This window comes from Mandrillus leucophaeus, unplaced genomic scaffold, assembly GCF_000951045.1.
Source record: "Mandrillus leucophaeus isolate KB7577 unplaced genomic scaffold, Mleu.le_1.0 Scaffold204, whole genome shotgun sequence".
Classification (NCBI taxonomy): domain Eukaryota; kingdom Metazoa; phylum Chordata; class Mammalia; order Primates; family Cercopithecidae; genus Mandrillus; species Mandrillus leucophaeus.
The window spans coordinates 3,570,323-3,593,606 of record NW_012102077.1 but is presented as its reverse complement, the minus strand read 5'-3'; the positions used below and the strand labels follow the sequence as shown (position 1 = coordinate 3,593,606).

At 44.2% G+C, this 23,284-nt stretch overlaps 1 protein-coding gene across 4 annotated transcripts in view; it reads left to right on the top strand.

Annotated features, from left to right (window-relative positions):
• SLC18A1 (solute carrier family 18 (vesicular monoamine transporter), member 1) overlaps positions 1–23,080 on the top strand; it is a 35,358-nt gene extending 12,278 nt beyond the window's left edge. For 2 of the 4 annotated variants that reach the window (XM_011979624.1, XM_011979625.1), the window contains 8 exons: positions 5,888–5,948; positions 6,031–6,126; positions 17,554–17,632; positions 18,567–18,618; positions 20,181–20,244; positions 20,529–20,648; positions 20,860–20,993; positions 22,067–23,080. In XM_011979624.1, the coding sequence (XP_011835014.1) occupies positions 5,888–5,948; positions 6,031–6,126; positions 17,554–17,632; positions 18,567–18,618; positions 20,181–20,244; positions 20,529–20,648; positions 20,860–20,993; positions 22,067–22,180 (720 nt within the window). In that variant the 3' untranslated portion in view covers positions 22,181–23,080. The remainder of the gene's footprint in view (positions 1–5,887; positions 5,949–6,030; positions 6,127–17,553; positions 17,633–18,566; positions 18,619–20,180; positions 20,245–20,528; positions 20,649–20,859; positions 20,994–22,066) is intronic. The other 2 variants (XM_011979626.1, XM_011979627.1) reach the window with 2 other exon arrangements.
• The last annotated feature ends 204 nt before the right edge of the window (positions 23,081–23,284 follow it).

The window sequence follows — 23,284 nt, the reverse complement described above, 5'->3', positions numbered from 1 at the left end:
ATTCTTCACAAGGCTTTTATAACATATACATATAATATATAATATATGTGTATATTATATATGTTATATATATTATATATGGAGATATATATGGAGATCTTCAGATATATATGAATATAGATATGGAGTATATTTATATGTATACACACTCCACATATATATGGAGTGTATATATACTCCACACATATATGGAGTATGTATACATATATATTCATGTATATCTGGAGATTTCCATATATATACACACACACACACACACATATAAAATTATAGCTAGGAGATAATGACATTGGGGACTGAGTATCTGGAGCTGTAACATCATCTCAGAGATGAAGGCTGTGGGGGCCACCTAGACAGCCTCTTCTCCAATAAAAGATATCCTCTGTGAACATCCCTAACTGTCATTCTGTCACAGTTAATAAGTATCAGAGTTGGTACTTGTTTGACTCTAAGCCAGAAATGGCTCTGGAACATCCATATCCCACCACGAAGGAAAAAAAGTAAGAAAGTGCATCAAGTGTAAAAAAGTTTGATCTAAAGGCCTTGACTTTGCATTCCGCAATTCGTCAAGGTATTCCAGAAGTCGCGAGGCACCTCATCATTCTTCAGGGCGTTTCATGCACCAGCAGCTCTGCTTAGTGCGCCATCTATGCTGCATCTTATACATTCCATGAAATAAGTACAATTTTTAGCCTCACTCTACAGATAATGAAATCGAGGGTAAACAGAGAAACATCTGAAAGAATTAGAAACTATGACATAATCAATACTTTTAGAGTGCCAATTCCCCCCAGAGCGACTAGGAGCCTCCCGCAGTCTGTTGAGATGCTGCTGCTCTTTACAAACTGGCTTTAGGAGTAGGATGTCTGGGTCCATGGGAGGGAGGTCATAACCACCACCCATCCAGGACTCCTCAGGGCAAGGAGCATCAAACACCCTCTGCACAGGCTCCCAGGCCTGGAATATGCTTGGGCCCGGCACCCCTCCAGCCCTGGCCAAGGCATAGGGACACTCATCCAGGTGATTCAGCCATTGTTTATTATTAGCTGTGCAGCCATGGTGAATTATTCAGCAAGTAAATCCAGCTTGAGATTCCAGGAAAGTGAGGCACCCACAAATATCTACTTTTCTGAGACAGAGTCTTGCTGTGTCACCCAGGCTGTAGTACAGTGGCACAATCTGGGCTCACTGCAACCTTCGCCTCCTGGGTTCAAGTGATTCTCCTGCCTCAGCCTCCCAGGTAGCTGGGATTACAAGCATGCGCCACCACACCCAGCTAATTTTGGTATTTTTAGTAGAGACGGGACTTCACCATGTTGACTAGGCTGGTCTTGAATTCCTGACCTCAAGTAATCCACCCCCCTCGGTCTCCCAAAGGGCTGAGATTATAGGCATGAACCACTGCACCTGGCCCATTCTCTCTCTTTCTAACAAATATACATTATTATTATTACTAATTTTTTGAGCCAGTTGACAGTAGATTGATTGTATCATTCCCTTACCCCGGATACTTTAGAGCATTTTCCCTAAGAACAGGATTATTTCCTTATGTAATGACAATAGAGCTATCAAATTCAGGAAATTTAACATTGATATAATACTTTAGTCTGATTTGCAATGCCTACTCTGATTGTGTCAATTATCCCGATAATGTCTTCCATGGAAGTTTTTTTTTCTCTAGTTCACGGTCCAGTCCAGGACTGCATAAGACATTTGTGCATCACACCTCTCTAGCCTCTTTTAATCTGGAAAAGTTCTCAGCCTTTATCTTTCATGACACTGACATTTGTGAAGACTACAATTATCTATAGGGCATTCCTAAATTTGGTTTGTCTGATGTTTCTTCATGATACCGTGGCCTTCTGAGGGTCATGTCTGGAGGTATTTAATGCCCATCACCTCTCAGTGGTGATGTCCATTTTGATCACTGGGTCAAGGTGTCGTCTGGGTGTCTTGTGTAGTTATTACTTCTTCACCTTGTAACTAATAAATAACTTGTGGGAGACATTGTAAAGTCATATAAATCTCCTATTCCTCCTTAAATTTCCTTTCTGCCTATATTTGTTATCCATTGATGATTCTTGACTGACCTAGCCTTTACTATAATGTTTACAAAATACTGGTTTTTCTAGGTTACCAATTCGTCCAAATCATCAGTTGGCACTTTGCTGTAAGGAATAGCCATTCCTCCAAGGCAGGCGGATCACTTGAGACCAGGAGTTTGACACCAGCCTGGCCGACATGGCAAAACTCTGTCTCTACTAAAAGTACAAAAAAAAAAAAAAAATTAGCTGGGCATGGTGGTGCGCACCTGTAATCCCAGCTACTCAGGAGGCTAAGGCAGGAGAATCCCTTGAACCTGGGAGGCGGAGGTTGCAGTAAGCCACTGCACTCCAGCCTGGGTGACAAAGTAAGACTCTGTCTCAAAAAAACCCCTAAAAAACAAAAAAAGAATAGACATTCTTTTCTTATTGCCTTTATGCATATATATTTATAAATATTAATACCTAAATAGGTATATGATAATTTTATGTACATGTGATTATGTTCAGAAAAAACTTAAAAAAAATTTATCTGATTATTATCAGTGTAGAATCATGGAGTCCTATTTTTGTAGCTCATCACTCTCCTTATTTATTTACTTATTTAATTTTTTTTTTGGAGACAGGGCCTCTTTCTGTGACTGAGGCTGGAGTGTAGAGGTGTGATCATGGCTCACTATAGCCTCCAACTCTTGGGTTCAAGTGACCCTCTTGCCTCAGTGTCTTGAGTAGCTGAGACTACATAGGCATGCTACCACACCCAGCTTATTTTTAACTTTTTATAGAGATGGAGTCTCCCTGTGTTGCCCAGACTCGCCTTGAACTCCTGGCCTCCAGTCCTTAATTGTTTTGATGCTCAAATTGTCTTAGATTTGACAAGTCAAAGCCCCTTAACTGGTTGCTGTGTCATTTTAACATACCTTCATTGTTTTTTGAGTAATGTTTTACTTTTTGATACAAAAATATGTCCTACGTTCATCTTGTACTTTCCCTGCCTCAGCCCTGAAATCATTTTGCCAAGGAGCCCAGGTTCTTATTAGTATGAATGGTGTTTAGAAACCAAACTATGAGGCCAGGCACAGTGGCTCACTCCTGTAATCCCAGCACTTTGGGAGGCCGAGGCAGGCAGATCATGAGGTCGGGAGATCGAGACCATCCTGGCTAACACAGTGAAACACCATCTCTACTAAAAATATTTTTAAAATGAGCCAGGCGTGGTGGTGGGTGCCTGTAGTCCCTGCTACTCGGGAGGCTGAGGCAGGAGAATGGTGAGAACCTGGGAGAAGGAGCTTGCAGTGAGCCAAGATCACGCCACTGCACTCCAGCCTAGGTGTCAGAGCAAGACTCCGTCTCAAAAAAAAAAAAGAAGAAACCAAACTATGGGCACTCGATGTGCTCTTTGCCATTGGGGTCACTTTGTTTCCCTGCCGTCTTAATGACGGAGCTAATACACACACATGAGTTCGTACTGAGACCTCCACTTCCAGCCCAACTTCGCGGGATTTTTCCCTGCTTGCCCCATTCCGTACAAGTATTCTTCTTTCAAGGTAAGAAATTTGTCTCCCCCTATTATACAAATAGGTAAATACCTATTATACAAATAGACAAAAACATTTATCTATTTGTATACTTGTATACTTACCCATGCTATTACAAAAAACAAAAAACAAACCTACCAAGAAATATTCAAGATTTTTTCAGTTCTTTCTCCCTTAAACTTAGTGAATATAGCCAAATACTACATCTAGAAATTACCGTACTTGCATTGGTTCTTTTTTCCACCTTTAGTGTGATTATATAATGCATAACGCATTTGAAATTCGTTTGCATCCATTTGTGGGTTTTTTTTTCTTTTTTGGCATTTAGTTTTAGTTTTTTTCCTCCATTCTGGCTAATTATATTAATCTGTTCAAGCTGTCAGAACAAAATACTACAGATTGGGTAACTTAAACAACACATATTTATTTTCTCATGACTCTGGAGGCTGAATGTCCGCAGTCAAAGTACTATTGAGGATTGGTTTCTGGTGAGGCCTCTCTTCCTGGCTTGCAGACAGCCACCTTCTCAGGTGTCTTCACATGACCTTTACTCAGTGTGTGTGCACAGAGAAAGAGAGCCCTGATGCCCCTTTCTCTTTTAATAAGGACAACAGTTTTGCAGATTAGAGCCCCCACTCTCATGACTTCATTTAACCTTAATTACCTCCCTAAAGATGCTGTCTCCAAACACAATCATATTAGGGGTTAGGACTTCAACATACTAATTTGACCAAGGTGGGGCTCAATTCATCCCAAAACACTAAAATAGTTTTATTTTTTGAATATATAAAACATTACCACCTAAAAGTCAAAATTATTCAAAAAGGTATACTCAGAAAGCATCAATCCTTCCAGTCTTTCTAACCCTTCCCCTTCCCCACCCCTACCACGCGTAGGTAACCAATCTTAATGCCCTCCAGTTTGTCTTTCCTATGTCTTTGTGTTTTTGCCTCAAAATAAATAGCTTATGTGTTTTCTTATTTTTCCCTTTTCTCTTACATGAAAGGCAGTACACTGTGTATTCTTTTTTGCATCCTCCTTTTTTTCTCAATAATATGTCCTGAAAATTACTCTACTAATTAATAGAATCTTTCCTCATTATTTTACACCTGTGTGATACACACACACACACACACACACAATTGTGTATGTGTACACAATGGTACACAATTGTGTGTGCACCATATTTTATTCCATCTCCTGTGTTTAGGTAGTTTTCAGTATTTTGTAGTTACAAATAGTGCTGTAATTTACATGTGTGCATTTTTATAATGTCAGCATTCATCTTTAGAGTCAATTCCTAGAAGTGGGAATGTTGGGTCAAAGGGTTTATTGGACTTTTAAATGTATATTTTAATGATTTACATCAGTTTCTTTAGTTTGAATAATAATGGGGTGAGAGAATGATCTTTTTAGTTTTAGAATCTCTAAATTTCTCAATCCACTATTGTGTGTGTGCAGAGAGGGTTATCATACCAAAATGATCAAATCTATTACAAGACAGAATGTAGTAAACACCGTGAAGAATTAGGACATAGTGTTCAGGATGTTTGAAAGAGAGAGAAGCCCCAGCTACTGAGTTAGGGAGCACTCTGGAAAAGAAGGAGCCATTTAAGCTTGACTTTAAAGAGTGGGTAGACCTTGGAACTATGGAGAAGCAAAGGATGTGTAGTTCAGGCAAAGGTAATAACGATGGCTGAGGGACTGCTGGGATGCATGGAAGGAGGGTGGGGTGACCAAGTTTAGATGAGAGTGTGTCTTGATGAGAGTGGGTACTGCATGTTTAGGCTGCATTTTAACTCTGCTTCTTCTATCTTAGTCCAGTGTGGCTCAAAATTATCAGAATTAATTCAGAAATCTTGAGAGGCTTTCTGAGTTATGGGCTTCTGTGCTTGCTTTTGGGATTCGGTGCTCTGCCTGTGGTTCTCCCAGGACAAGCATTAGTACCAGGGAGATCTAGTGGAAACCATGAGTCCAGACACCTATGTCCAACCCTAATCTTGCTACCAGTTCACTCTGACCTTGTTGATGGTCATGTGAAGGCAGGAATCACAGCTGGAATATATTGCTTCTCAATCTGTGACTACTACAGTGCCTACCTTGCGCACAGGAGGGGCCCTGCCTCCAGCTCCTCTGTGGCATCAGACAAGTCACTTTCTCTCCCTGCGCTGGGATTCCTGGTCTTTGCAGTAAAGGAGCTGCTATAGATGGTCTCTAAACCCCTAATTGCATCTTCTCAGATTCTGTGAAAATAGGAGAGATGTATGCACTGTACAAATGGACATTTTTTGTCATCCATGTTCTCAGAGTGCCAAGGGGACTTCACTCTTTATGCTTCTCAAAGACCCTTACATCCTGGTGGCTGCAGGTAAGCTGGCGATGACCTCCCATTGGGCGGGGAGTGTCTGGGCTTCAGGCAGCCACGGCTGCTCACAGAATGGTCTCCCCAGGGTCCATCTGCTTTGCCAACATGGGAGTGGCCATCCTGGAGCCCACACTGCCCATCTGGATGATGCAGACCATGTGCTCCCCCAAGTGGCAGCTGGGTAAGTGCCCTCAGCCCCGCTCAGGGCCTGGTAGGAGGAGGTGGGTGCCACGAGTCCTTTTGCTCAGTGTTACATGGGGACAATGTGCTTCCTTTGTAGAATGACCTCCCATGTCCACACCCATGAATCAAGCCCAAGCGGGTGTGCCGTCCCTCAAAGAAGCAGTCTGAGAAAGGGGAGGGTGGGAGAGGATGAAAGGGGCTATGGAGAGGTCACATACCTAGCTGTGTAGTAGAATGATTAATGATTTCCAGTCCAAAGATTCAGGTTTTGGTTTCAGCTTCTTTGATTTTCTATGAAAACTTGTGCAAATACTTTAAACTCTCTGAGCATCACTTTTCTCATTGCTAAAATGAGCATCAAAATACTATCTAGTTCAAGGGAAATAGGATGAATAAATGACATACGAGGTGAAAATGCTTTGTTCCATGTACAATATTCATGTGCACCGTTACCATCCACATTTTTCTCCCTTCAGCTCCTCATCCTCAAGACTATCATTTGGTTATTATTATTATTTTTTTACCTCTATAAAGGTGCTTATGTAGCACTCACTTAGGAAAAGCTATGGGCCTAGGAGAAAGGGTTCCAGCTTCCTTCGTTCATGCAGAGACTTAGAGAGGAGCTTAGGGATGAGGCTCTAGCCCTTCCCAGAAACCCTGAGGAAAGAGGATGGGGAAGGCTACGTGCAAATTGCTCCATCACTGCCAGGAGGAGAGGCTTACGGGGCCAGAAGGGAAGCTGATAAGAACCTGATATAGTTCAGCATGCAATAAAAAGCACTAAATCTAATTTTGGGGGGGGACAATTCTAAGCAAGACTCCCAGCTGCACTCCTAGTGCCAAATTGAATTTTTATGGGTTGCAAGTGCTTTTGACCATGACGATTAATTGAGTTAGTCGGTGTTCAGTGCAGATAATGCATCCCCTGCCCTAAGGCTCTGGCCTCTCAGGCTCTCCATACTGGTGAGCAGCTGCAACACAGAGTAGCTCCTCCCCAGCAGCCTAGGCACCAGCCTCAGTTGCCACTTACCAATTACTCATTTACCAGTCACTCAGTTACCACCATCTTTTATAGCTTCCTCAATGCTACGTGGTCTGTAAAGTCTGACATCAAAGATTATCCAACAACTACATCAGAATCACCTAGAGAGCTTGTTAAAACTCTGATTGCTGGGAGACAGTGAGCAATTCAGTCAAAAGACAGTGAGCAATTCAGTCAAAACAAGTTTTCATCCCTAGTAAGTTTCCAGGTGATGCTGATGTAGCTGGTCAGTGATCACACCTAGAAAATTGCTGCTGTACATGAAGAGTACCCCTCGAGGGTGTTGGGAGGAACAAAAGAGTCCACGCTTTTGAAAGTAATGTGTAGTCTGCCTCTGAGTGCTTGCTGTGTGGCCCACCGTATGCTAGGTAGCTTCACCAAGGGGAGGAAATAGCTCAGATCCACCCAGGTTTGAATCCTGACCACGCCACTTCCTGACTGTGACCTTGGAAAAGTTATTTAACCTCTTTGACCTCTGATGTGGTCTGAGTGTGTCCCCCAAAATTTCTATGTTGGAAACTGAATCCCCGATGCAACAGTCTTGAGAGGTGGGACCTTTGAGAGATGATGAGGTCATGGGAGCACCCTCATGAATGGGTGAAGACCATTATCATGGGATTGCATTTGTTATAATAAAAGGGAAGTTCAGTACCCTTTGCCTCTCTCTTGTGGGTGCTGTCTCTACATGTGATCCCCTTTGGCCATGTTGTGATCCAGCAACCAGGCACTCCCCAGATGGCCAAACAGATGCTGGAGGCTTGCCCTTGAATGTCTCAGCCTCCAGAACCCTGAGCCAAATAAATCTCTTTTCTTTATAAATCACACACTCCGGTATTCTGTTATATTATAGAGGAAGAAAATGGACTAAGACAGAAAATGGGTACTGAGAAACAGGGCTGCTGCTATAACAAATGCTGGAAAATTTAGAAGCAGCTTTGGAACTGGGAAATTGGTAGAGGCTGGAATAATGTGGAGGAGCAGGCTAGAAAGAGCCTGTATTGCTGTGATTAAGGCATTAAGGGTGATTCTGGTGAGGGCTCAGAAGAAGAGGAGAGCTATAGAGAAAGACTGAATCTTTTTAGACATTGGTTAAGAGGTTGTGACCAGAACGTTGATAGAAATATGGACAGTAAACGTCATTCTGACAAGGTCTCAGATAGAAATGAGGAACAAGGTATTGGACACTAGCGTAAAGGCCATCCTTGTTATACAGTTAAACAGTTACAAAAAACTTGGGGGACTTGTATCCATAGCTTAGGACTTTATGGAATGAAGAACTTAGAGGCAATAAACTAGGATAACTGGCAGAAGAAATATCTAAGCAGCAAAGCTTCAGGCTGCATGTGGCTGTTTTAACTGCATATATAGTGACATGTGAGAGCAAATAAATGATTTAAAGGTGAAATTTATGATTAAAAGAGAAGCAAAACAGGAAGACTTGAAAAATTTGCTGCCTGGCCTTGGAAAGAAGGAAAAGGCATGTTTAGGAGAGCACACCAAGAGTGTGGCCAAGCAACCTAAAGCAATTAGTATGGATAAAAGGGAGCCAGGTACCGTTTATTAACATTGTGGGAGAAAGACCCCAAAGGCATTTTAGAGATCTTTGGAACTGTGCCTCCCATTACTGGCCCAGAGATCTAGGAGGGCAGAATGGTTTGGGAATAAGCCTGGGGCATCCTCCATGGGCTCACGGCCCAGGACCACCTTGGGACTCTGCTCTCTGCGTTTCAGTGCAGTGCCCCTCAACTGTGCCAGCCATGGCTCAAGTGGGCCCAGAAGTGGCCTGGCCTCCCACTCTGGAGGGTGGAAGTGGTAAGCCTTGGTGGTGTCTATGTGGTGCAAATTTTGCACTTGTACAGAATGCAAGAGCTATGGGTGCATGACTTCTTCCACCTAAATTTCAAAAGATGTCATGGACAGCCACTTCCAAGATCACAGAACTGTAGGGGCACCAGCATGGTGGCCTGCAAGCATAAGACTCCAACCCATGATGGCTGCTGGGTGGACTGAGTCCAAAAAGACCATAGGGGTGGGGCTGCCTGATGCCTTGGGGGTCCAATCTCCACTGCAGTGTGCCCAGGATTTTGGACATGGAGTCAAAGGTGATTATTCTCCAGCTTTAAGACTTAATATTGTTTTCCATTTTGGGTTTTGGACTTTCATGGGACCTGTTACCCCTTTCTTCTTCCCTGTTACTTGCTTTTGAAATGGGAATGTCTGTTCTATCCTTGTCCCACCACTGTTTTTGAAAGTAGATAAATTATCCCTTGGTATCCATAAGAGATTGGTTCCAGGACTCCTAATGGCTACCAAACTCCAAGAATGTTCAAGTCCCTTACATAAAATGGCATCGTATTTGCATTTAATCTACACACATCCTTCCATGTACTATAATCATCTCTATCATGCCATGTAAATAGTTGGTATACTGTATTTTTTCTTGTTTGTTTTATTCTTATCGTTGTATTGTTATTTTTATTTTTTTTCTCAACATTTTTGATCTGAGGTTGGTTGAATCCAAGGATGTGAAACCTGCAAATACAAAGGGCCAAGTATAATTTGTTTTGATTTCACAGACTCACAGCTGGAGGGCATTTGCCTCAGGATTAATCATACCTTGAATCTCACCCATATCTAATTTAGACAAGACTCTGGATTTTGGACTTTTGAGTTTATACTGGAACCACTTAAGACTTCTTAAACTATTGGGATGGAATGAATGCATTTTGCATTGTGAGAAGGACACGAATTTTGGGGGTCAGGGGTAGAATGCTATGTCTTCCAAAATTTGTGTGTTGGAAACTTAATCCCCAGTGCAACAGTGTTGAGAGGTGGAACCTTTAGTAGGCGATGAAGCCCTAGGGGCACCATCTTTATGAGTAGATAAAAACAATTATCACAGGAATGGGTTAGTTACAAAAGGGGAGAGTTTGGCCCCTTTTTCCTTTCTGTCTCAAATGCCCTTTCTCCATGTGATACCCTTTGGCCGTATGATGACCCAACAAGAGGTCCCTCACCAGATGGCCAAGCAGATGCTGGTGCCATGCCCTGGCACTTCCCAGCTTCCAGCACTGTGATCCAAATACATCTTTTTTCTTTACGAATTACCCAATCTGTGGTAATATGTTACAGCAGCAAAAATAAAGCAGACTAAGATAAACTCCAGTTTTTTAATTTATAAAAATGTAGATTTTTTTAGGGTCATTTTGATCTGGGATCCTACATGGATTAGCCCAGTGTGTGGAATACAGGATACTGTCAGTAAATAAAAAATTCTTTGTACAATTTTAATAATTATTTTAGTTTAAACCATTTTGGTAGTCACAAAATGTGTAATCCCTCATCCCTTAAAGATTCACTGTTAAAAACAGATGTGGATCCATAGATACATATTCTGGAGCATCTATTTTGCACAAAGTACTGCTAAAATGTAAGCTATAATCAGATCCTAAAGAACAAGCAACATGGATTGAGAAAAATCTGATTCAGGAAATTTCACACCATTTAAAATGATGTCAAGAAGCTGTATCCAGGAGGCTGTAGGCTTCCTAGAGGTGCTTACTTCCACATACTAGATAAACAATTGAGTCGTTTTAATTTTTTTAAGCAATTAAATATAAACGAATGGGTACAGTTTGCAACCGATTGCCACCTGTCCAGATAGCCTACACAAATACACTAAGGTGTGTTTACTTCTACTCCATAGAAGAGAATATTAAAAGCAAACAAGTTCTCAGCCAATAACTGGTCGATTGTTGACTTTTAATTTAATTGTAATTGCCATGGTATTTTTTGTTAGGCTGCATTGTTTTCTCTAGGTGCAGAGAGGGATTAAAAGGGCTGGAGAGATCCAGAGAAACTCACTCTGCTGATCTCAAGCAGTCCCTTATACCGGAGCCATCTGTGCTACCACACTGGGGATGTGGTGTAGTGGAAACACCTGGAGTTAGAGTGCGAAGGCCTGGACTCCAGTCCTGACACTGTCACTCACCAGTTATGATGATAATAATCAAGACCAGCGCTTGTAGGGCCCTTACTCTGCGACAGGCACTATGCAAAATGCTTGATATGCACTATTTCATTTAAACCTCACAACTGGCCTGTCTGTTATGGCCAGTAGAAATTATGATTATCCCCGTATTTCAGAGATTTCTTTTTTTTTCTTTTCTTTCTTTCTTTTTTTCTTTTTCTTTTCTTTTTTTTTCTTTCTTTCTTTTTTTTTTTTTGCAGTTGTAAGATTTCAGAGTGAAAACAGAGCTCCCGTATAATGGGAGGGGACCCAAAGGCGGTTGCCACTGATAGCTGGAATGCCTGGGTTTATATCCCGATCATTGTCCCTCCCCCTGTACTCTCAGGTGATAGATGATTTGATTATTTCTTTATCTCCTGCTTTTAGCCTAACCGGTATTTTAGTGAGCTCTCTTTACTATCTGATTGGTCAGGTGTGAGCTGAGTTACAAGCCCCGTGTTTAAAGGTGGATGCAGTCACCTTCCCCAGCTAGGCTTAGAAATTCTTCCCCACCTTCCAGCTAGGCTTAGAAATTCTTAGCCAGCCTAGGAAATCTAGCAAGTCCTGTCTCTCAGTTCCCCCTCTGAACGGAAAAACCCAGGTGCTGTTGGGGAGGTTGACCAACGACCACTCTAACTGCTTCCTGCTGAATTGGGGCGTACTGGGGTCATGCAGTTGAGATTTCCTCAGGAGGGATGCTTTTGACGTCATCAACATGGGAGCATGGGCTAGCAGGCCGGTCCAGGGGTCCGCGGTAGATCTTAGTCATGGACTGCATCTGGGGCTCCATTTGAAGAACCATTTGTAGTTTTACAGCTTCGATTCTGGAAGAGACAAACTTAACAAGGAGGTTAAAGATACAGGAATTGAAATGTATGGCCTAAAGTGCAGGGGGAGGCATATCCAACAGTTAGTAGGATTTTGACCAAGATTTCATCGAGCTCTATGAGGGTGGTATTAAATCGGCTTACCAGGCAAGTATGGGTACGGAGGGTCTTCAAAGGCAAACAAGAATTGAGAGTCAGGATGTACAGGGATGTAGAAAAAGACTTCCTTAAGGTCCAGGACTGTTAACCACTCTGCTTCCTCTGGTATTTGGGAAAGCAGAGTATAAGGGTTAGGCACAGCTGGGTATAGAGGGACAACAGCCTCACTGATAATCCTGAGATCTTGCACTAACCTCCACTGTCCGTTGGGTTTCTGTACTCCTAAAATTGGAGTATTGCAGGGGCTATTGCATGGTTTTACTAGGCCTTGGGCTTTTAGGCCCTTAACAATCTTTTGGAGTCCTTGTTGGGCCTCGGGTCCAAGGGGGTACTGCCTTTGGTAGGGAAAGGAGGCAGAATCCTTTAGTTTAACTTTAGCATTCTTCACTCGTCCATATTGTCCTGTTGCCCAGACTTCAGGATTAATTCCTTCCTCAAGTAGGGGACAACAAACGGGTGTTCCCTTTCCTATGTTCAGGTGTATAATGGCCCCTGCTTTTGCTAGAATGTCTCTCCCTAACAAAGGAGTGGGGCTTTCAGGCATAATTAGAAAGGCATGTGAAAAGAGTAAAGTTCCCCAGTGACAACTCAGTGGCTGAGACAAGTAGCTAGTGACTGCCTGTCCTAGGACCTCTTGGATACTGACAGATCTGAAGGACAGTTGTCCGGGACAGGAAAGTAAGACTAAGAAGGCTTCACCAGTGTCCAGCAGACAGTTAACCTCCTGGCCCTCAATGGTCAAGCATACCCGGGGCTCTGTGAGGGAGATGGCATGGGCTGGCGCTTGCCCCGGGCACCCTCAGTCCTGCTGCTGGATCACCTGGTTAGTGGCTTCTGACTCAGAGGACCTTTGTCCCCTGGGGCAGTGGGCGTTCCCAGTGACTACCTTGACATAAGGGGCATGGACGAGGGTGTGGCTTATTTCTATTCGGACAACCTTTTTTAAAGTGTCCTTGTAGACGGCACTGGAAGCAAGCCCTATTAGGCATTCGATTTGCCCAGCTTTTCCCTTTTCCAGAACCTCCAAAGTCTGCTTGCCTGAGGGCCATGACTGAAGCGGTGGCCTTCTTTTTATCCCGTTTGTCCCGTTCTGCCTGCTCCTCCTGATCTCTCTTATGAAAAACCGAGGTTGCCAAGTACAGTAGGGTTTCTAAGTTTTGCTCTGGGCCTAAGGTGGACTTTTGAAGTTTGTTTCTAATGTCTGCAGCTGACTGAGTGATAAACTCATTCTTTAAGATTTGTTGGCCTTCAACAGAGTCAGGTGACAGAGAGGTGTGCTTCCTCAATGCCTCCCTTAGTCTCTCCAGAAAGGCAGTAGGATTTTCTTCCTTTCCCTGTGTTATAGTGGACATCATTGAATAATTTATAGACTTCTTCCTAGTTTTCCTTAGTCCTTCTAGCACGCAAGTTAGTAAATGTCTGCGGCACCAATCTTCATGTTCTGATTCTGCATCCCAGTGAGGGTCTACACTGGGAACTGCCTGCTGGCCTGTGGGGAATGGTTCTCATTCCTCTGTTGTCATCCTATCGTTGACCTGACTGAGATACCAGAGATCGCCAAACTCTCAGGCTGCAGTTATGGTGGCACTTCTCTCATTTGGGGTTAGTGTCTGATCCAGCAGTAACATTATACCTCTCCAGAATACATCTTAGGGGCGTTTTTGCCTTGGGGAGAAACGTTTCCCATCTGAGAAAAGAACACAGGGATGCCAGCACCCGTAGTCATTTTCCAGTGAGCATTAGTCCTGGAGCATCCTCTATGGTCCTAATGCTTATTCCTTCCCAGGATGCGGAACCCCCCGTGGACCTCTGCTTATCGGATTAGTTACTCTCACCCATGTAGCAGTCCTGCACCTGTTTTCAAACCTTTCTTGAACACAAAGAAAGGGGTCCAGGTTGCCGGATTCTAGTGGTCCTTTACCAGCGTGCCCAACGCTGGCTTTGCGCTCAGGGATGAGTTCTAGCGCTGGGCTGGGCAACCCAGTTCCCCATCAAAATGCATACCCATAAACAACAGGTCTTATGCAAATTCATTTCAGAGAGGGTGTAGGTAACCTTTTGAGTCAGGATTGAGATAGTTTTTGCCCACTAGGGCCTTTGTCCTTCTTTTCCTTTGTAGGAATATGCCCTAATTATCGATCTTAAACTTTTGGTTGCCCTGGATTAAGTCCTTTTGGGTATGAAATATGAGAGATGGATCCTGTTTATCCTATGTGCCTTTTTCCTACAAGAAGGAGAGCGAGGAGAAAAAGATAGGCTTGCTGGTTTTTTAAGTACTTTAAGGCATGGCTGAGTGCAAACAGCTAGAACCTTTGAGCAGACCAATTATTAGGCAATTTTCGTAGCTACTTCTACAGGAGTTTCCTTATCAATTACTGAATACCCATTATGATTTTTTTCTCTCAATCACCCAAGAGTTTCCTTATCAATTACTGAATACCTGTTATGGTTTTTTCCCTCAATCGCCCGGGAGGAACCATCTATCCTCCTATCCTGAAGGGAGTTCCTCCTAGGTCTGGTCGGACCTTTGTGTGGTAATTAAGATTTAAATCCCCTGTTAGGAAATCTGCTGGGTTAAGGAAATTTTCAGTGGTGAATGTTAAATCATCTTTTTTAAAACAGAATAGCCCCATACTTTAAGATTTTTTAGTTAGTAAGCTACCTTTTTTTTTTTTTTTTGGACTTAGGATAGTTATGAACTGGTGAGGTATGCTCACAATGAGGTTTCCTCCGAAAGTTATTTTTCTACTTTCTTCCGTTAGCAAAGCAGTTGACGCTACAGATTGAATGCATTTGGGCCATCCCTTTATTTTTACTCAATTCGCTTTCATGTTGTTGCAGTTCCAATTGTTAAAGTACTGGGTCATCAGTTCTGAGGCCCTGGTCAAGGAGCCAAGGCTTGGAGATTGTATTGCACAGGGCGGGTAAGCTGGGTAGAAATTGGGGGAGGAGAGCATCTTACACAATGGCAGAGCAATCCTCCTAGCCATTTACAGACTTGAGGCCCTGGCAAGGGTGGTGGGGAACGGGTCCCACGTAACTGCCCATGTTGAGAGCTGTATACCTAAATTGGGAGGGAAACCAGGGGCAAGACTCCCTGGGTTCATAGCCTTGGTGCCTAAGGATGCAGTGTAGAGCTTCCTTAGATCCCCTTTGGAGATACAACTTGCTCTAATACTTGGGAGAGGAAGTGAAAGTGTGCAGCATTAGTATCTAGGAGGTACTTCACGCCTTCACAGCCTTCTCTCTAATTATGGTTGGAGCATCCCAGCCCTGATCAAAGGCCAGACTCCTCTTATCCATTCCATCTCCCCTCACCTACTTCATTGGCTACTCCTCATCACCTGTGCTATCTCTGCCTTCTGTGCTAACGTTTAAAGATAGGAGTCCCCCAAGGCTCAGTCCTTGGATCTCTATTCTTTATTTATTCTTTCATTGGCAATCCCATCCATTCGCTTGACTTTAAGAACCATGTGTAAACCAATGTCTCAAATTTCTCTCTCCTTGGAGCTCTAGATTTGTATGTCTTACTGCCTACAGCTCTGCTTGGATATCTAACAGTCACTTCAAACCTCTCGTGTTCCCCCCATGCTCTTGCTTTTCCACCAGTCTTCCCTATCTCCAGCTACCCAATTGATTAACATAAAAACCTAGGTTATCCCTGATTTCTCACTTCGCCTCATCACTCCTGCTACATCTGTACCCAATCCAACAGAAAATGTCACCAACTCTACCTCCAAAACCTCCCATTTTATTCACTTCTCTCCTCCATGACTTCTAATCTGAGGCACGATCACTTTTCTCTTAGATTCAGCAAATAGTCTGCCTTCCACTCTTGTCCCATGAACCTATTCTTCTAAGGGACTTTAGAAAATATAAATCCAATTGTGTCATTTCCTTCCAAAGCTTCCATTGCTCTTGGAATAAATTCCAGATTCATTTCTAGGACCTTCATTTTGTCACCCTCCACTTTCCTCTTATGTTTCAGCCACAGGGATATCCTTTCTACTTATAGAGCAAACTAAATGATTTCTTTAAGACCTTTCAGTTTGCATTAGGTGCTTTTTATCTTCTGCTTGACATGCTCTCTTTTGGTTATTAAGGTCTCAGCTTGAATGTCACTTCCCCGGAGAAGCCTTCCCCAACCCTGAAAACCCAGGTAGCCCTTCTGAGTCGCTCTGCCATATCACCACATTCAATTTCCTGCACATAACATTTTTCAAAATTCTCTTTCATGTATATTTGTTTACTTGTTTATTGTATGTCTCCCTGCCCTGGAGTATAAGCTAGCTGAGAGTTAGAATTTTGTTTGTCTTATTCACCGCTGTATTCTCAGACCCCAGAGTACCTGATACATGGTAAAAGTTTGTTAAAATGAATGAATGGATGGATGGATGAGACTCAGAGAGGGTGAGTAAATTGTCCAAGGTCACAGAGCTAACAAGTCGTCAAGCCATGATCTGAATGCAAAATTTGGAGCTTTGTGTGTCTCCAAAGCCCACGTTTCCAGAACACTTGCCTCTACTGTCACAAAAAGCCGTGTGGTCAGGACTTCAATTTATAAAACATTTTTACATGCATTACCTAATTTGCTCCACACTGTAACCTGGTATGATATAATCGTAGCTTTGCTTTTTCCAGATGTGGAAACTAAGGCTCAGAAAGCTTTAGTAATTAATCCAAGATCCCTCTCAGAGCAATAGAAGGGCAGGTGAATAGCAAAGCAGAAATTAACTTCCCAGGAATTATGTATGGGTATGTGGCACCCAAACATGCCACCTCTGAAGCTCACACTCTCATGCTGATAATCAAGGGTATTTTATACCTGAGAATGGCTCATCAGGGCCATTCATGAGGAATCTAAGAGGGCAGCTGGAAGCACATTAAGGGTACTGAGGCTAGGCCAGGTGCGGTGGCTCACATCTCTAATCCCAGCACTTTGGGAGGCCGAGGCAGGCAGGAGTTCACGACCAGCCTGGGAAACATGATGAGACTCCATCTGTACAAAAAAAAAAGTGTGCTGGTGTTCACCTGTAGTCCCAGCCACTTGGGAGGCTGAGCTGGGAGGATCACTTGAGCCCAGGAGGTTGAGGCTACAGTGGGCTGAGATTATACCACTGCACTCCAGCCTGGGTGACAGAGTGAGACCCTGTCTCAAAAAAAAAAAAAAAGGATTGAGGCTAAACAAAACCCTGCTCCTGAAGAAAGGAGAGGTGTGGGGGTCCTATGGCAACTACTGTGGGTTTGCACAAAGATTCCCAAATCATAAAACAAAGTGGTTTGGGGATCTTGGAAGTTACAGGGTTGGATTTCACTGTCTCATAGGAGACAAGGCGTTTTAGAATAAACTGGGCATGTCCTAAGGTAAGGATCTGTGTCCTTCCACAGGTCTAGCTTTCTTGCCTGCCAGCGTGTCCTACCTCATTGGCACCAACCTCTTTGGTGTGTTGGCCAACAAGATGGGTCGGTATGTAGCCTGGGGATCTGGGAAGAACAATAGAAATGTAAGATGGGAGAGCGCCTGTCCCTGATCTTGGAATGATGAACAGCTTCCCCATGGTTGAAAGTTTAGGACAAGTACACACTGATAAAAACTTCCTACCGGCAGGATGGGTGGGTGGTAGGTGGTGAGGGTGGTATGGAGAATGGATAGTCCTGAGCTCTAAGCTGATTGGTATGGAAGAGGCAGTGGATACATGAGGGGCACCCCTTACTTTCCATCCATTTGCTGTTCAGTTGAAGAGATAAAATAACCACATCAGAGAACAGCTATGAAAAATGCAGTACTTTGGGAAAGTGGTTTTCAAATTATGTTCCATGGAACCCTATGGAGTTCTACAGAGGCACCCCAGAGGCCACTGAGGAGGAAGGGTTGGGGGCCAAGAGGTGTAACTCTAGATTCTGTCCCTCCACCACAATAAGGACAGCTTTAATTTTATCTTTGGAGTTCAGCACCAAGATTTTAGAAGCACTGCCATAGGACATCAGAGAAGGAAAGAAGTTTGGTACTTTCTGTGGTTTTTGAGACGGATCTCAAGCACCAAATAAAATATGGACAGGTAGGAGGCAGTCTGAGCTGGGCAACAGCAAGAGTTAAGTTTGAGGGCTCTTTCTAAGGAGTAAGTGCCTTCTGAGTCAGCTGATTCCTCCTGTAAGGGAAGGAAGACTGTGTCCCATGGCACCTCCTCTGCCTATAGAAAAAAATGTGGAGCCAGGGGGGCACAAGGAAAGGGCAGGGAGAGAGCTCACTTGGGTACAAACTGGTCATATGGGGTGCCGTCCTCAGGTCCTAAGGGGTTGCTGGGATTAGGGCTGGTGGAACAGGTCAGCATGGGGGTGATGGGGTACAGGTGGAGGGAGCTCTCCCTTATCGGTGTTTGATGATGGCCCTTTTCTTCCAGGTGGCTGTGTTCCCTAATCGGGATGCTGGCAGTAGGTACCAGCTTGCTCTGTGTAAGTATAAGAAGACCTGGGAGAGGGGAAGGAGAGAGAGAGAGAGAGAGAGAGAGACCGACCCAGACATTTAAAGACGACTTTCCTTTAAAATGAGCAGAGTTGGCTTGGCAAGGACTGTCAGAAAGAGTGTTTCTGAGTAGGCAGGAATTTAGCACTGGGGAGATGCCACCAGCTGCAGTGGCTTTCCATTGAGAGGAAGTGGGAAAGGAGAGGGAGAGGGCTGTAGGGCAGCTGGAGCCAGAGGTCTGAGGCTGTATGTGTGGGCACATGAAGTGATACATGTTGGTGTCCATTTCTGGGAATGGAAAAATGGTGCATTTTGTGACTTCATTTACTCATCCCACCCTGAGAGATCCTCATAAGTCCCCAGGGAACCATCACCTATGCTCCAGTCTCTGGCGCCAGAGGCTTGATAGAAGAAGAAAGAAAGAACTTTTCCATTTCCAAGAGTGCCCCTCAAGCTCTCAAAGCCTTCATTTCCTCCTCTCCACAGTGAAGATGAGAAACACACAAATATCCTAGGCTTGAGGGAGAGAAGAACAGGGCTACAAGGCACTGTACACTGTGCTCAAGACCAGCTGGAGGTCCTGAGCAGGAGCATGGGATCCGGGTTCCATGGCAGGTTTGCCACTTTCTATGCATGTGACTTTGAGCAGGTTGCCTCATCTCTGTGTGCTCAGCATCCTCATCTGTGCAGAGAGGGTTCTGATAGTGTCCACAGGGTTGTCGAGGTAATCCACATAAACCACAGTGTCGGGCATGTGGTGAGTCCATAGTGAATCTCAGCCAATACTATTGATAAATTATAAACATTTCTTGAGGCATGAACCTGAAAAATTGTTATCAGCCAGTAACATCTAAATAGTATGCTAAACCCTTGAGGGGCGAGTGTCCTGGGGTAGCAGGTTTGAATGACAGGTGCCCAGAAAGGGAGGGGAGGAACCTGCAAAAGAGGGAAGAGAGGGTTTTTGTTGGGGGATTGGGAGGGCAACAGGAATGAGTCTCACAAGCTCTCTGACACGGCACTCAAGCCACACCACCTGCCCTCTCTAGCTTACAGCTAACTGGCTTTTGGGGTCTCTTCTCCGTCTTCTTTCTCCAACAGTTACCAAGTTAGAAGTCTAAATAAAACATTTCGGTGATGTCCATAATGGAAAACAGAGGCAACTTTATTTCATGAAGAATGAGGCCAGGAGTGTATGTTTAGGTGGAGGGGGTAGAGGATGGGGTTAGAGGAAGGGGAGAAGGTATCCATGCAACAGAGGAAGACCCTCATTAGAGCATAATGGAGTCAAGTCTGAGGTCCAAACTTGATCTTGCCATTCATTAGATCTGTAACTTTGGATAGAGCAATAAACACAATGGCGCTGGTCAAGTTTTCACATCCTTAAAATGGAGGTATGGATTCTTTTCAGTGAGGAAGTATGAGAGTGCAGGAGGATGATGTATGTGACCAATAGTGCACTCTGAATAAATGCATTTCATGTGAAAACTCTTTGAACCTTGCTCCCACCTGACCCCTCTGGAGTCCTGATGACTCTTCCTCCTTCCTCTTGCAGGTTCCTCTGGCTCACAATATTTTTGGTCTCATTGGCCCCAATGCAGGGCTTGGCCTTGCCATAGGTAAGAAGTACCCTCGAAGAAAACGAGAAGCCCCTGAATGTTGGCTTTGGGTCTGTTGCCTTTCCTCCCCCTTTTCTCATCAGAGGAGGTAGGTGGAGAGGCAGAAGGAGGAGGAGGGCAGCTGGCAGGGGTGTGGAGAGATGAGCTCGTAATTCCCACCTGGAACAGGTGTGGGTCCGAAGGAGAAGACAACAAGCAAAGCGAGTGGATTAAATGGAGGAGCAGAGGAGGGATGGTACTGACTATGGGTGGTGCTGACTGTGTCCTGTTTGCTCTGGCCACAGGCATGGTGGATTCCTCTATGATGCCCATCATGGGGCACCTGGTGGATCTACGTCACACCTCGGTGTATGGGAGTGTCTATGCCATCGCCGATGTGGCTTTTTGCATGGGCTTTGCTATAGGTATGTTGGCAGGACCTGGTGTCTCACTTTCCCCTATCTACTGTTTTCCAGCTGGAAGTGCAGCCAGGAAGCTATCCTCCTAGGGTTCTGGAGATCTGTGATCCTGAGACATCCTCTGGGTCACCCACTGCCCCTAGCATAGCGTCTTACATGGAGGACGCTCCATATGGAGGCTCCATAGACAGTTGTGACTTTCATATATCCCTCCCAGGTCCATCCACCGGGGGTGCCATTGTACAGGCCATCGGTTTCCCCTGGCTCATGGTCATCATTGGGGTCGTCAACATCGTCTATGCTCCACTCTGCTACTACCTGCGGAGTCCCCCAGCCAAGGAGGAGAAGCTTGTAAGGACCGCCGACTGCTTAAAAAAAAAAATTCACTTCTGTTTCTTTCCATCATCTCTCTCATTCCCTTTCATCCTGGGCTGTTATTTCCTCCCGCTGTTGCTCTATTAATATTCTCTCTGCTTTGCCATGTTGCCCAATCTCCTTTCATCTTCATATTTCTTTTGTGCACTTCCTTAATTTCCCTTCTCTAAGTCACCACTTCCTCTCTTTCTGGGGCTATCAGGAAGGGTCTGCAGTAGAGAAGGGAAATGGGGGCAGAAGACCATCAAAGACATCCTGTAGTTACTGTTCCAAACTTGCTAGTTACTAGCAAGATGTGAATTACCAAGTTATCTCCCTCATAAGTGGGCAGAATTCCATTGGCACATCCATTCATCCTCTCACTCACTCTATCCTTATCAGGTCTTTTTTTTTTTTTTTTTTTTTTGAGATGGAGTTTCACTCTTGTTGCCCAGGCTAGAGTGTAATGGCGTGATCTCGGTTCATCATAAGCGCCACCTCCCAGGTTCAAGCAATTCTCCTGCCTCGGCCTCCCAAGTAGCTGGGATTACAGGCATGCACCACCACGTCTGGCTAATTTTTTGTATGTTTAGTAGAGATGGAGTTTCTCCATGTTGGTCAGCAGGTCACCTTTTTAAAAGTACAAAAATCCCAGGGAAGAGATCCATACCATAGGATTTTCTTTAAAAGCACTTCCCTCTTACTGCAGCACAGACATCCTGAGGGCCTGATGGGTTTGGGATGGCGACAGAGGCTGCTCGAGGGAACAAAAGAAGACAGGAAGGTGTGATAGGGAATGATGTTGATTCCATTTGTCTTCCTGCTGTAACTTCCACTACCACCGTTAGATTCAGTTAAAAGCGTATGAGATATTTGTCCTGACAAGGGTTGATATATTGGGTACCTTGGGAGGCTGGTGCATGCACAGGCAGGGGGTCCTGTGCATGTTTCTTGAGTACTTAGCAATGCCAGACTTGGATGAACTAGTGGGAGAACAGAATGAGGAGACTGGTGGGGAAAAAAAAAAAAACACCATGTGCAGTGGCTTCTCTTCTTGCCTCTCTCTGCAGGCTATTCTGAGTCAGGACTGCCCCATGGAGACCCGAATGTACGCAACCCAGAAGCCCACGAAGGAATTTCCCCTGGGGGAGGACAGTGATGACGAGCCTGACCATGAGGAGTAGCTGCAGAAAGTGCTCCCTGAATTCATGACGCCTCAGTGACCACCTCTTTCCCTGGGACCAGATCACCATGGCTGAGCGCACGGCTCAGTGGGCTTCACATACCTCTTCCTGGGAATCTTCTTTCCTCCCCTCCCATGGACACTGTCCCTGATACTCTTCTCACCTGTGTAACCCGTAGCTCTCCCTCTACGCCTTGGTGCTGCAGTGGCCCAACTTTTATGGCAAGACAGAGTGATGCACCTTCCCCCTGCTGTGAGGTTGATTAAACTTGAGCTGCAACGGGTTCTGCAAGGGGTGACTCATTGTGTGGAGGTGGTAGTGAGCAATGTGCCCCTGAAACCAGTGGAGCGACTGACAAGCCTCGTTTATCTGTTGCCTGATTTTCTCTGGCGTAGTCCCAACAGATTGGAAGAGTGTTACCCTCTGTTCCTCAACATGTTCCTTCCTGGGGTATCCCAGCTGAGTTGAGAAAATGTTCTCAGCATTGTCCTGCTGCCAAGTGCCAGCTTGAAGAGGTTTTTTTTTTTTGCATTTTTCTTTAATAAAGTGAGCGATTTTTCTGTGGCTAAATCTACAGCTGCTAAAAGGGCTTTACCCTCAGTGAAAAGCATCTTCTATTTTCATTATCATTGGGAAAGAGGAGGAGTCCATTTCTCTTCTGTTGGAGTTATTGACATTCTCCTGACCTCCTTGTGTGTTTCTACGTTTTCTGAACTTCTTAGACTCTTAGAAACAAAAGCAGAAGACAGACAGAAAAAATAATTGATTAGACCCATGATTTCATGGGAAGAAGTGAAAAGAAACTGCCTTGAAATCCCTCCCAGTTGTAGATTTCCTAATAGGAGGAGTGTAATGAGACATTGTTCATACTTGCTAATAAATACATTATTGCCTAATTCAGACCTGATAAACTAGATGTCGTTTTATAGCAGGAGAGTATTGGGCAAATAGAGCAAATACTATAAATATTATCATACTTTGCTACCTTTTTGAAACACTGATTGGGTGATGGGATTTCAAAGAGGTGGGAGACATGGCACCCACCTAAGCAGCTCCCCAACTATTTGGACAAACAGGGTATGAAAGTATAAAAAATGATTAATG